We start from the raw sequence: 14649 nt of genomic DNA, 5'->3' as shown, positions 1-14649 counted from the left end.
GGAACACGGATCTTCTTCGATCCAATACTTTATAACCCACACAGAATGTCCACTCGCAGGAGAGTTACTGATTTAAAACAATTCTCATTTAGCAAATACGCAGGGGAAATACCGCCGGACGGTGATGAACAGGCCGCAATATCTCCGGGAATCGCCGATGAGTTCGTAGACACGGGTAGGGACACTGCACCCCCTGAAGGGCTGCACATCGCAGAAACCCATCCTGACATCCCTAACTGGGCAGAGATGCGGACCTGGTTTATGAAGCTTCGGGCTGACCTTAAAAATAACAAAGCTGAACTCCTGGCGACCATGGCCGCAATGAAAGAAGACATCACCTCGACGAGGCATCAGGTCGACGACCTCGATGTGCAAGCGGATTCTCATGGAGCTCTGCTGGAAACGCTAACAAGAAACACGCAGTTAACTTCCAAGCTCGAATCTCTTTCCGAAAAAGTCGAGGACCTCGAGAACTGCTCGCGGAGAGCGAACATTCGAATCAGAGGGATACTGGAAACAGACCAATACCAAGATTGCATGATCACGGCGATAGAACTCTGCAAGCATATTCTATCCAGCAGGGGAGCGCCGTTGGAGAGCGAGGTGGGGGGAGACCCATGATCGAACTGGAACGTGCACATCGCGCTCTGGTTCCCAGGAGAAACAACCAACCGCGGGACATCATCATTAAATTCCACAACTTTCAGATTAAGAAGAGGTCATCAGAATTGCCTGATCCAAGCCTCAGTGGAAATGGCAGGAACATAGCATTTCAATATATCATGATTTAGCTCCATCTACCTTACAGAAACGGTACCAGCTCCGAGAAATGAGCTGGCACTAAGAAATGACGAGATCAAGTACAGGTGGGCATTTCCGTTTGCCCTTATATTTCAATGCAAGGGCATCACTTATCGAGTTAAAACGTTAGCGGATGCAGCTGAATGTTTCCAACAAGCAGGATTGGACATACCTTTCACAGTATACCCTAAGACGCCACAGAGCCCCGAGCCGGATACAAATCAAAGATGGCGCCAGCAGGGACCGGGCAGAGGCCGACTGCGCAGGCAAACCCAGCAGGCCTCAATTGCACCTGCAGACCAGGGCTGAAGATGTTGTCTGTTACATCCCATGATTTGCACTCAGATGGTTGGTTTTCTGCAATTCTGACTTTCTTTTACAAACAACCCTTGGTGCTGGAGGGACTATTATCATATTAAATGCCTAACTTTTGGTTCAACAATGCTCATCTTTAGAACGGGGGGGAGGGGACCAGGTGATGGCCTAAAGCGTTGCAAAATATGCATCCCAGGAACTCAGATTCGCGAGATGACAGCGAATCCATATGTTTAAGGGGTTGGAAAACGGCAGAGTTCACTTTGTTTTGTTGTACACTGTTTGGGGTACATCGGAATGCTTATGTTTCTCCCTGGTTATTATTCAGACATGTGGTTCGCATCTATGTCATGTCTCTCACGGAATACATCAGTGGTGTTCACTCTGAATTGTTCTTCTCTATACCGTTATCATGGCTAAGAATTTCTCTTAATGTAAAAGGTCTCAATACATATAGAAAGCGCTTTCTACTCAGGAAGGAGCTACTGCTTTTATTCAGGATACCCACCTGAAAACGCAGACATAGCAACCTTTTACGATACAAGGAATTTCCGCATGTCTATTTGGCTGCCAGCGGGCTCTAGCATAAATATACTGGCACGGGGATATTACAGTCAGCGCCCTTAGGATTTGACTTGTTATTGCATATTGAAGACCCTTCCGGAAGATTCATGCTGTTAAAAATTCGGATTGGCACATAAACTTATACACTATCACTCTACGCTCCTAATAAAAAACAGGTAGCCTTCTTCACGGAGGTCCATGGTCATTTACTGAATCATGCGGAAGGCGCCAAGAGAGCAGTGAGTCACTCTGGCTGACTAACTGAAGATAGACTGTTTGTATTTTTTGTGAAAGTGGCACCTGCCTATAAATTAAGGGATGAGCTAGGGGTGGGCGGCTGTCATAGTTGCTGATTCGATTATTAGGAATGTAGATAGCTGGGTGGCTGGTGGGCGTGAGGATCGCCTGGTAACATGCCTACCTGGTGCGAAGGTGGCAGACCTCACGAGTCACCTAGATAGGATTTTAGACAGTGCTGGGGAGGAGCCGGCTGAACCTGGTACATGTGGGCACCAACGACACAGGAAAATGTGAAGGGAGGTTCTGGAAGCCAAATTTAGGCTTTTAGGTAGAAAGCTTAAATCCAGAAGCTCCAGAGTAGCATTCTCTGAAATGCTCCCTGTTCCACGCGCAGGTCACCAGAGGCACGCAGAGCTCCAGAGTCTCAATGCGTGGATGAGACAATGGTGCAAGGAAGAGGGATTCAGTTTTGTTAGGAACTGGGGAACCTTTTGGGGAAGGGGAAGTCTCTTCCAAAGGGATGGGCTCCACCTTAACCAGGGTGGAACCAGACTGCTGGCGCTACCCTTTAAAAGGGAGATAGAGCAGCTTTTAAACTAGAACTAAGGGGAAAGCAGACAGTCGCTCAGCAGCGCATGGTTTGGAAAGAGGTATCTTCAAAGGATACTAATGATGCATTAACATAGCCTGCTATCTTTCAATATCTCCTTCAATCAATCTCCCTGTTTCATGATGCAGATGTCCTCTGTTTTCCTTGTTCCCAGATATCTCTGTTCACCTACTCAGGGTTTCCACCCTGTGTTACCCTGTTATACTCATTCTCCTTGTTATGTCTTTGCTCATCATTGTTAATTTTTTGATATTTTTAAATTTCAAACATCGTTCAATGTAACACGTTGTTCTGTATGTAAACCGGAGTGAAGGCAACTCTGCTATACCTCGGTATATAAAAAAATGCTAAATAAATAAATAAATAAATAAATTAGAATTAGGGCATCCCGACAGTGAGGTTCCAATAATTAGAAAAATAATCCAAGTGCCTGTAACTAAAAACTCACCTGAGCTAAAAAATTCGAACTTATCCCTATCAATTAAAAAGCAGAATGAAAATACAAACAAAAAACAAACTTTGAAATGTTTGTATGCTAATGCCAGAAGTCTAAGTAGTAAGATGGGAGAATTAGAATATATAGCAGTGAATGATGACAGAATTAATTGGCATCTCAGAGACATAGTGGAGAGAGGATAACCAATGGGACAGTGCTATACCGGGGTACAAATTATATCGCAATGACAGAGAGGAGCACCCAGGAGGAGGTGTGGCACTATATGCTCGGGATGGCATAGAGTCCAACAGGATAAACATCCTGCATGAGACTAAATACAAAATTGAATCTTTATGGATAGAAATCCCTTGTGTGTCGGGGAAGACTATAGCGATAGGGGTATACTACCGTCCACCTGGTCAAGATGGTGAGATGGACAGTGAAATGCTAAGAGAAATTAGGGAAGCTAACCAAATTGGTAGTGCAGTAATAATGGGAGACTTCAATTACCCCAATATTGACTGGGTAAATGTATCATCAGGACACGCTAGAGAGATAACGTTCCTGGATGGAATAAATGATAGCTTTACGGAGCAATTGGTTCAGGAACAGACGAGAGAGGGAGCAATTTTAGATCTAATTCTCAGTGGAGCACAGGACTTGGTGAGAGAGGTAATGGTGGTGGGGCCGCTTGGCAATAGTGATCATAATATGATCAAATTTGATTTAATGACTGGAAGAGGAACAGTGTGCAAATCCAAGGCTCTCGTGCTAAACTTTCATAAGGGAAACTTTGATAAAATGAGAAAAATTGTTAGAAAAAAACTGGAAGGAGCAGCTACAAAAGTAAAAAATGTCCAAGGTCATTGTTAAAAAATACCATTCTAGAAGCAGTCTAGATGTATTCCACAAATTAAGAAAGGTGGGAAGAAGGCAAAACGATTACCGGCATGGTTAAAAGGGGAGGTGAAAGAAGCTATTTTAGCCAAAAGATCTTCATTCAAAAATTGGAAGAAGGATCCAAGAGAAGAAAATAAGATAAAGCATAAACGTTGGCAAGTTAAATGTAAGACATTGATAAGACAGGCTAAGAGAGAATTTGAAAAGAAGTCGGCTGTAGAGGCAAACACTCACAGTAAAAACGTTTTAAAATATATCCGAAGCAGGAAGCCTGTGAGGGAGTCAGTTGGACCGTTAGATGATCGAGGGGTTAAAGGGGCACTTAGAGAAGATAAGGCCATCGCAGAAAGATTAAATGATTTCTATGCTTCGATGTTTACTGAAGAGGATGTTGGGGGAGGTACCCGTAATGGAGAAGGTTTTCATGGGTAATGATACAGATGGACGGAATCAAATCGCGGTGAACCTAGAAGATGTGGTAGGCCTGATTGACAAACTGAAGAGTAGTAAATCACCCGGACCGGATGGTATACACCCCAGAGTTCTGAAGGAACTAAAAAATGAAATTTCAGACCTATTAGTAAAAATTTGTAACCTATAATTAAAATCATCCATTGTACCTGAAGACTGGAGGATAGCAAATGTAACCCCAATATTTAAAAAGGGCTCCAAGGGCGATCCGGGAAACTACAGACCTGTTAGCCTGACTTCAGTGCCAGGAAAAATAGTGGAAAGTGTTCTAAACATCAAAATCACAGAACATATAGAAAGACATGGTTTAATGGAACAAAGTCAGCATGGCTTTACCCAGGGCAAGTCTTGCCTTACAAATCTGCTTCACTTTTTTGAAGGAGTTAATAAACACGTGGATAAAGGTGAACCGGTAGATGTAGTATACTTGGATTTTCAGAAGGCGTTTGACAAAGTTCCTCATGAGAGGCTTCTAGGAAAAGTAAAAAGTCATGGGATAGGTGGTGATGTCCTTTCGTGGATTGCAAACTGGCTAAAAGACAGGAAACAGAGAGGATTAAATGGACAATTTTCTCAGTGGAAGGGAGTGGACAGTGGAGTGCCTCAGGGATCTGTATTGGGACCCTTACTTTTCAATATATTTATAAATGATCTGGAAAGAAATACGGGTGAGATAATCAAATTTGCAGATGACACAAAATTGTTCAGAGTAGTTAAATCACAAGCAGATTATGATAAAATTGCAGGAAGACCTTGTGAGACTGGAAAATTGGGCATCCAAATGGCAGATGAAATTTAATGTGGATAAGTGCAAGGTGATGCATATAGGGAAAAATAGCCCATGCTATAATTACACAATGTTGGGTTCCATATTAGGTGCTACATCCCAAGAAAGAGATCTAGGCGTCATAGTGGATAACACATTGAAATCATCGGTTCAGTGTGCTGCGGCAGTCAAAAAAGCAAACAGAATGTTGGGAATTATTAGAAAGGGAATGGTGAATAAAAATGTCATAATGCCTCTGTATCGCTCCATGGTGAGACCGCACCTTGAATATTGTGTACAATTCTGGTCGCCGCATCTCAAAAAAGATATAATTGCGATGGAGAAGGTACAGAGAAGGGCTACCAAAATGATAAGGGGAATGGAACAGCTCCCCTATGAGGAAAGACTAAAGAGGTTAGGACTTTTCAGCTTGGAGAAGAGACGGCTGAGGGGGGATATGATAGAGATGTTTAAAATTATGAGAGGTCTAGAACGGGTAGATGTGAATTGGTTATTTACTCTTTCGGATTGTAGAAAGACTAGGGGGCACTCCATGAAGTTAGCATGGGGCACATTTAAAACTAATCGGAGAAAGTTCTTTTTTACTCAACGCACAATTAAACTCTGGAATTTGTTGCCAGAGGATGTGGTTAGTGCAGTTAGTATAGCTGTGTTTAAAAAAGGATTGGATAAGTTCTTGGAGGAGAAGTCCATTACCTGCTATTAAGGTCACTTAGAGAATAGCTACTGCCATTAGCAATGGTAACATGGAATAGACAGTTTTTGGGTACTTGCCAGGTTCTTATGGCCTGGATTGGCCACTGTTGGAAACAGGATGCTGGGCTTGATGGACCTTTGGTCTAACCCAGTATGGCATTTTCTTATGTCTTATACTATACCCATTGGTCCTGCGTCCATCTGCTACACGCTAGGAAAACAGCTTTTAATTAAACTTTACCAAGACACAGAGAAAAGCTGTTGCAGGAGACAAGGGAGCAGCTGTAGCAGAGATAGTGGTGAGTAGCCAGGAGCCCCTGGACGTCACACACCAAACTGTGGCGGGCGAAACCCTGACAGGAATATCTAAGTCCCCGGACGCCCGGATTCTACTGAGGGATAGCCCACGAAAGCGCCTAACACCTCAGGAAGTGACCGTAAACCAAAAAATTAAATTCAAACTAAATAAAAAATATAACTAAAGACTGCAGGCGTGCATCTGTATCACCCGTTGGAGTCAGAGAAATACTGAGTGACTGCAGGTGGCACTCTCATTATGTAGCAGTGCCCAAAGTTCTAATTGTTCTCTGACTCCACTTGCTGGTAGGGATATACAACCCACTTTTCTAGACTGATCTGGGTATGTTCAGGAAAGCGATTTATAAATTTCATCAAATATAAAAAATTTAGCTCAAACAGTTTTGAATGTCATAATATTAAATCTGAAACTACTGTCAACGTTTTGTCTACACGAAGTGAACACACTACTAACTCATTTACTCTGAATATTATAGTTGCTTTGTCATGCTCCCTTTCTGACCTTATTTAAATCCAGCCTAAAAACCCACCTTTTTTGATGCTATCAAGTCTCACAAAATACAATATTATGGACAATGTCCAATCTGCCAACCTATCCAAGACTAACAGAAGAAAATATTCTAAACCCTAACAAAAACATTGAAGCTTTCTCAAACTGCCTCCATCAATAATACAGAAAACAATGGGTTTATATACAAATATAAAAGTGCAGGGTTAAAACTGAAGCTAATTTATCTATAGCCAAAATATGGTTTGTAGTTACTGGGTAGTTTCTGTGTCTTTCACAGATTGCTCTGGCAACATTTCAATCATATTTACCTATGCATACATCTATCTTGCCCTTGATGGCAGCTTCATGGAGAGGAGTATAGTTCCAATTATCTCGAGCATTTGGGTCAGCACCGTGTCTCAAAAGAAGATTGACAACTTCAGCATGACCAAAAGAACAGGCATTGTGCAGAGGAATCAGACCCCCGTCATCCCTTGCGTGAACATTGGCACCACTCTGGAGCAGATATTCTACCACATCTTTCCGGCCAAAACCTGCAAGAAAAGGAAAAAATCATTCAGTATTATAATGCACCTTTTAAATGTTTGTTTCGGCAAAGAATAAAAATATAAAATATGAAGAATATGGGCAAAGCAAAAGCTTCATCTAGTATAAAGTTAATTTTCTAAACATTTAAATATAAACAATTAAAAACAGGGCTGAAAAAATGCCAGGCACCAAGTTGCCCAAGTGCTTGATAGGGCCCAGCCCAACTAAAGGGAATCATGGTAACAGCTGCTACTAGCAGAGACCAGGAGAGTTCCAGCAGTGATGCAGGTGGGATAAGGAGAGAGACTGAAGGGAAAGGAAGAAGCTGGGAAGGAGAAGAAAAGAAAAAAAAAACAGTAAAAATAAACAAAAAGCAAAAAAAAAAAAAACAACCCACACAAACCTAAAAAGCAAAATTGCAAAAAATAAAAAAATAAAAAAAAAATTTAAATTCTATAACTACTAAAGATTTTTGGCTAGCACCTAAATTTTTAAAATATTTTTTCCCACCTGGCTACAACCACTGCCATAACATGAGCATACCTAACAAAACGTTTTCTAATGGCAAGCCCATGGCTCATGCAGAGGGCTTGGGTTTCATTCCCAGGCCAGAATTCTTGCTCTCTGGGACAGCTGGGGTTGCAGATGCTACAAAGGCAGTGCATGGAGCCCCAAAGGGGGTGTGGATGGTGGGGATAAAGGTGGAAGCAGATGTTCCAGCCATAATTCTGTGGTAACACTGAGTGGGGACCAGACTCCAAAAGTTACCATGTTTCAAAGTTGCTGTCTCTACACCAAAACTTTCACCAGGAATCCAGTCCCAAATTTCAGCCTGCTGGACCAACATTGCCTGCTGCATGTCCCACAACTACACCTTAAATGGAGAAATTACTTATCTGATAATTTCGTTTTCCTTAATGTAGACAGATGGACTCAGGACCAATGGGTATAGTGTGCTCCTGATAGCAGTTGGAGATGGAGTCAGATTTTAATCTGACGTCAGCACTACATATACCCCTGCAGGAAGCTCTGCTCTTCAGTATTCTCCTCGAAAAGCAATTGTGGATATATGTGTGTTTGAATAATTTGGTAAACTTGGTAAACTTGATAAACTTGAACTGGTTGACGTGAATTTTAGCTGAGGACTGCTAGTGCACTCAACCGAGAAACACAGATAACTATGGATGTCCTAACTAGAGGTAAAGCGTGGCTTACCCGTGCTTGTCTTGCTCTCGGGGATTGTCACCCTAGGTTTCCGTATTCTGAGGCAGTCGTGGGCGGGATACTGAGTCCATCTGTCTACCCTAAGGAAAACGAAATTATCAGGTAAGTAATTTCTCCATTTCCTAACGTGTAGCAGATGGACTCAGGACCAATGGGATGTACAAAAGCTACTCCCGAACCAGGTGGGAGGCTGCCCGTGGCCCACTTAGTACTGCTCTTGCAAATGCTGTATCCTCCCGGGCCTGAACATCCAGGCGGTAAAACCTCGAGAATGTGCGAATGAAGGACCATGTCGCCACCCTACAGATCTCGGCGGGTGACAGCATCTTGGTTATGCTCATCTGGAGATGGTAGCGAGATGGTTTGGTTTAGGTGGAAATGAGAAACCACCTTTAGAGGGAAGGAGGGGACAGTGCATATCTGTATGGATCCTGGTGTGAATCTGAGGAACGGTTCCCGACAGGATAGTGCTTGAAGTTCGGAGATGCGACGGGCTGAACATATTGCCACACTAGGAATGCAGTCTTCAAGGTCAGGAGCCATAGGGACAGATTGCGTGAAGGTCTTAAAAAAAAAAAAAAAAAAAAAAAAAGAGGCTCCCGCTAGGAAATCCAGTACTAGGTTGAGGTTCCATAGGGGTACCGGACACTTTAGTGGTGGTCGGATTTGCTTGACCCCTCTCTGGAAGTGGAAGACATCTGGATGAGAAGATAGGCTGATGCCGTCCACTTTGGCTCTGAAGCAGGCCAGCACGGCCAGTTGAACCTTGATGGAGTTGAGACACAACCCCTTCTTCAAGCAATCCTGCAGAAATTCCAGGATCATGGGAATTTTGATTGTCCGCAGATGTCGCGGTCTTCACACCAGGCTTTGAATATTCTCCATATTCGTATGTAAGTTAAAGATGTGGAAAACTTGCGTGCTCGGAGCAAGGTGTCAATCACTGCCCCCAAGTATCCGCTCTTCTTCAGGCGAGTCCTCTCAATGGCAAGACCATATCAGAGAATAGAGTTGGGTCTTTGTGGAGGATCGGTCCTTGCTGGAGTAGGTCCCTGTGTGGAGGTAGACACAGAGGGTTCCCCTCCAGAAGCCTTCGCATGTCTGCATACCACGGTCTTCTTGGCCAGTCTGGGGCCACTAGAAGTACTAGCCACCTGTGGTGTTCTAACTTGTGGATGATCCCGCCCAGTAGTGGCCATGGAAGAAATGTATATAGCAGTCCTTCCTGTTGCCAGGTCTGGATGAGGGCATCGATCCCCTGGGATTGAGGGTCTCGTCTGTGACTGAAGAAGTTGGGAACTTGGGCGTTGGACCGGGTTGCCAGAAGATCCATGACTGGAGTTCCCCAGTGGTCTATTATTAATTGGAAGGCTGTGGTTGACAGCCTCCACTCCCCTAGGTCTAGACTTTCCCTGCTGAGGTAGTCCGCAGCGACGTTGTCTTTTCCCGCGATATGGGCGGCCGAGATCCCTTGTAGGTTTGCTTCCGCCCACGCCATTAGGGGGTCTATTTCCAGGGACACCTGTTGGCTTCTGGTTCCTCCCTGTTGATTGATGTAGGGCACTGTTGTGGCGTTGTCCGACATGTCTGACAGTTTCGCCCCGGAGTCTGTGACTGAATCGTAGGCAGGCTAGTCTGACTGCCCAGGCTTCCAGACGGTTGATGTTCCATCCCGACTCTTCCTTGTCCCATTGTCCCTGGGCTGTCAGTTCCTGACAGTGGGCTCCCCACTCTCATGGGCTCGCATCCGTGGTGAGAAAAACCCCAGGTCGGTGGGGATAGCCTTACTCTCTTGCTCAGGTGGTCTTCTTGTAGCCACCATAGGAGCTGGATCCATACCTCCGCCTGTAACTGGAGGCCGACGGTGTAGTCCTGGGACATCGGGTTCCATCATGACAGTAGGGAACTTTGTAGTGGTCGCATGTGGGCCCTTGCCCATGGTATGACTTCTAGGGTTGATGTCATGAGTCAGAGGACTTGGAGGTAGTCCCATACCGTGGGGCGAGCACCGTTCAACAGTTTTCTCAACTGGTCCATCAATTTCCTTCCCCTTGTAGGGGGGAAGAATGACATTGTCCTGTTGGGTGTCGAATCGGACTCCCAGGTATTCCAGAGATTGGGAGGGCTGCATACAGCTCTTAGTTGCATTGATGACCCATCAGAGGTTCACCAGGAGATTCTTGACTCTGGTGGTCATCTGATGATTTTCCTCTGGAGATTTTGCCTGATCAGCCAATCTTCCACATATGGGTGAACAAGGATTCCTTCTTTCCTCAGTGTCGCCGCCACTACAACCATGATTTTGGTGAACATCCGAGTGGCTGTAGCTAGCCCGAAGGGTAGCGCTCAGAACTGGTAGTGATGGCCAGGATCTTGAAGCGAAGGAAGCGCTGATGATCGTGATGGACCGGGATGTTTAGATAGACTTCTGACAGGTCCAGGGAGGTCAGAAATTCTCCCGGCTGTACTGCCCTTATGACCAAGCATAGAGTTTCCATGCGGAAGTGTGGTACCCTCAGGTAGCGGTTAACCGACTTGAGGTCCAGGATGGGCCGGTACGTTTCCTCTTTCTTGGGGACGATAAAATAGATGAACCAGTGTCCAGTATTTCGTTGGTGCATGGGCACCGGTGTTATAGCCTTTAAAGCGAGCAATTTGGTTAGTGAGGTTTCCACTGCCGTCCTCTTGGAGGGGGAATGGCAAGGAGATTTCACAAAATTGTCTGGAGGGATACTGTGGAAGTCCCGAAAGTACCCCTTTCGAATGATGGTTAGGACCCACTTGTCCGACGTTATCTCGACCCATCTTTGGTAGAATCATGCAAGCCTGCCCCCTATGGCTTCTTCCTGTGGATGGGTCTGTTGATTCTCATTGTGGGGTGCTGCTAGGGCCAGGACCTGAGCTGGCTCCCCTCTTATTGTGTTTGTTCCGAAAGACTAGCCTGCGGGGTGAGGTGCTTGGAATGTATTCTTGTACGGTCTGAAACGCTGTGATCCTCTGCCCCTGGATGTTCGGGGAGAAGGGCGTTGGCTTCTCTTGATCTTGTCCTCTGGTAACCGAGGTACTGGAGGTTCGCCCCATTTGTTGGCTAATTTCTCCAGTTCGCTTCCGAACAGGAGGGTTCCTTTAAACGGCATTCTCGTGAGCTTCATCTTGGAAGTCGCATCAGCCGACCAGCTTCGGAGCCAGAGTTGCCTTCTGGCTGCTACAATGGATGAGACGCCCCTGGCTGAAGTGCGCACCAGGTTGGAAGTCGCATCCCTGAGGAAGGATATTGCTGGTTCTAATGTTTCAACGAGCATGGTTGTGTTCCTGGCCTGTGACAAGCATGCGCATGTCACCACAGCACAGCAGGCAGTGATCTGCAGTGACATAGCTGCTGCCTCAAATGACTAAGAATGGACTCCTGATGTCTGTCTTGGGCATCCTTGAGTGCCGTTCCTCCTTCGACTGGAATGGTGGTGCACTTTGTGAATGCGCAGACCATGGCGTCCACTTTGGGAAACACCAGGAGATCTTTGGCTGAGGTTCCAGTGGATATAAGGCTTCTAGAGCTCGACTTCCCTTGAAACTGGCCTCCGGGGCATTCCATTCCAGGTTGATCAGCTGTTGTACGGCTTGCAGCAATAGGAAATGGCGTGAGGCCTGACGGAGTCCAACAAGAAGAGGGTTCGTCTTTGGCTCCGCTGAGGCGCTTGTGTGTGGGATGGCCAGCTCCCTCAGGCTCCCGGACACGAGGTCTGGTAGTTAGTCTTTGGAGAAGAAACACATGGTTCGGTATGGTTCCCGTTTCTGGAGGAATTTCCAGGTTCTTGTGGCTTGGTTTTGGCCTCTGTTGGAAACAGGATGCTGGACTTGATGGACCCTTGGTCTGACCCAGCATGGCAATTTCTTATGTTCTTATGTTCTCCAGGGAGTCTTGGTCTTCCACTGAGGTGTCCGTGTCCCCAAAGGTTAGGCTTTTGTCCGGGGGAGGCACTTCTCTGGGAGGCCGAGAAGGGCCTGGGAGGTTTGGGTCATCTAGTGGAGGCTGTGTCACCAGTGGTCATCTAGTGGAGGCTGTGTCACCAGTGGTGCCGATTGTGCCTGGACGAATGTTTGCAGACCTTTAAGGACTTCCACCCAGGAAAAGGTTCCTGGGTCTATATTGAACACAGCGGCGTTCCCAGAGGGCCCCGTCTGGAGGGCCGAGCTGGGGATAGAGAGGTCCGGGGTACTATCAATGGATCCGGATTCCTGTACTGGCTGGGGGGGACCTTTCCCTGGTTGTCCCACAGCCGTCTCGCGCTGTAGGCACAGGGCCATAGCCTCTTCATGCTGCACAGCTCTTATGTGGCAGGCTGGACAGAGGGCTTGTGCTTTGGTTTTCTGGACCAGTGGTGCCATGGTTTGTGCGCATAGGGGCATTCAAACCCGGTCTGTGCGTTTATATGCGCGTGCCGGGAGGCTTAGATATGCGCTCCGGGTGCGCGTGCAGCCTGGCACCCTCGCGAGCCACGCTGTGCGCACAGCACCTATGCGTGCGCCGCTATGCGCACAAGTATGTTATGCACCCGGCTCAGTTAGGCAGACAGTATGGCGATCAAGGGGGGAAAATGGCGCCGGCAACCATGGGGGGGACCCCCAGGTGGGTATCCTGAATAAAAGCTATGTCAGCTTGGAGATGCAGTAGCTCCTTCCTGAGTAGAAAGCGCTTTCTATATGTATTGAGACCTTTTACATTAAGAGAAATTCTTAGCCATGATAACGGTATAGAGAAGAACAATTCAGAGTGAACACCACTGATGTATTCCGTGAGAGACATGACATAGATGCGGTCCCCCCCAGCCAGTACAGCCTAGACCGAGCTGTTCAACCTGATGGGACAGACGCCAACGGGCGATCTGTGCAGCTATCCGAGCCTCAGAGACCGGAGACTTAAGAAAGTTTTGGACCTTACCTTGTCTCGGTGCTTCCTGGTCTCGTGCCGGGCGGCCTCCGGCTGCAGGGGGGGGGGGGGGGGGGGGGGGAGGAAAATACCTTCACCGCCGCGTTCGGTCTTGCACCCGCTGCCTCTCAGCCGCTCCCTCCTGGGGGCTAAGTCCACGCCAGGAACCGGCTACCGGACCGAGGCTTACCTCTGAGTGATCTTGGAAATCACCTTAGGAATTCTCAACTGGGGGAGGGACCTTAGGTATCACCGCAGGAGAGCAGGGCTCGTCTGGTAGAGGTAAGATTTAGGAAATCCAAACCAAAGAAAATTCCAAACGCTGAGCAAGCGTGTGTAGAGTCCCAAACTGCTAAGGAGACGGAGAAATACTGAAGAGCAGAGCTTCCTGCAGGGGTATATGTAGTGCTGACGTCAGATTGAAATTTGACTCCATCTCCAACTGCTATCGGGAGCACACTATACCCACTGGTCCTGAGTCCATCTGCTACACACTAGGAAATTTAACGTACTTAAGACAGCACTTATCTTTCTTCCCAAACCCACCTCCCCTCTCTCCTTTCTCTATTTCTAGGGGATAACACTATCATCATTCTGGCACCCTCAATCCATAACCTTGAGATAATCTTGACTCCTCTCTTTACACACATCCAAAACACCAACATGTCATTTCTCAAAATGTCGGCTCCAAAATTATTTCCTTTCTAAACACACTACCAAAACCCTTGTGCAAACATCTCCGCTTACACTACTGCAACCCACTTTTCACAGCTCTTCACGGAATCATCTCTCTCCACTGCAATCTAATCCAAAGTCAGCTACACAAGTTATCCTCTGCTAACATCACTAAAATGATATTGCCCCTCTTCTCAGGTCTCTCTACACTGCTCCCAATCCATTTCAACATGTATATCATGTTTCATTAGTTCTTCGTTAATTCATCTCTTCTTACTCTTATGTGATGAACAGAGTTTATAAAGAAGGGTATAAGTCACTCATCTATGCCCTTCTCTTCCATTGCCAACTCCAGACTCCATGCTTTCTACCTTGCTGAACTATACGCCTGGAACAGAGTTCCTGAACCTCTGTGTCATGTTCCTTTTCTGACCTTATTCAAATGCATCCTAAAAACTCCACCTTTTTGAAGCTGCTTTTAAATCTTAACCTTTGATTTACCTGATCATACCCTTGTTTAAACCATTTTCCATAATAAATGCAGCTACGTAAGTCTCTTATTTGTCCTGTTGGTCTTAGATAGATTAAAAGCTCTACAAAAAAGGGATTTTCTCTTATGTATTTGTATAGTGCTGTTCACATCTAC

General features: G+C 46.0%; 1 protein-coding gene across 1 annotated transcript in view; it reads right to left on the bottom strand.

Annotated features, from left to right (window-relative positions):
• Positions 1-14649, bottom strand: part of TNKS2 (tankyrase 2) — a 195548-nt gene that overhangs the window by 154339 nt on the left and 26560 nt on the right. The window contains exon 2 of the mRNA XM_029609867.1: positions 6958-7182. Coding sequence (XP_029465727.1) covers positions 6958-7182 — 225 coding nt within the window. The remainder of the gene's footprint in view (positions 1-6957; positions 7183-14649) is intronic.

This window comes from Rhinatrema bivittatum, chromosome 7 (assembly GCF_901001135.1).
Source record: "Rhinatrema bivittatum chromosome 7, aRhiBiv1.1, whole genome shotgun sequence".
In the NCBI taxonomy this organism is placed as follows: Eukaryota; Metazoa; Chordata; class Amphibia; order Gymnophiona; family Rhinatrematidae; genus Rhinatrema; species Rhinatrema bivittatum.
This window is presented reverse-complemented; position numbering and strand designations above follow the sequence as displayed.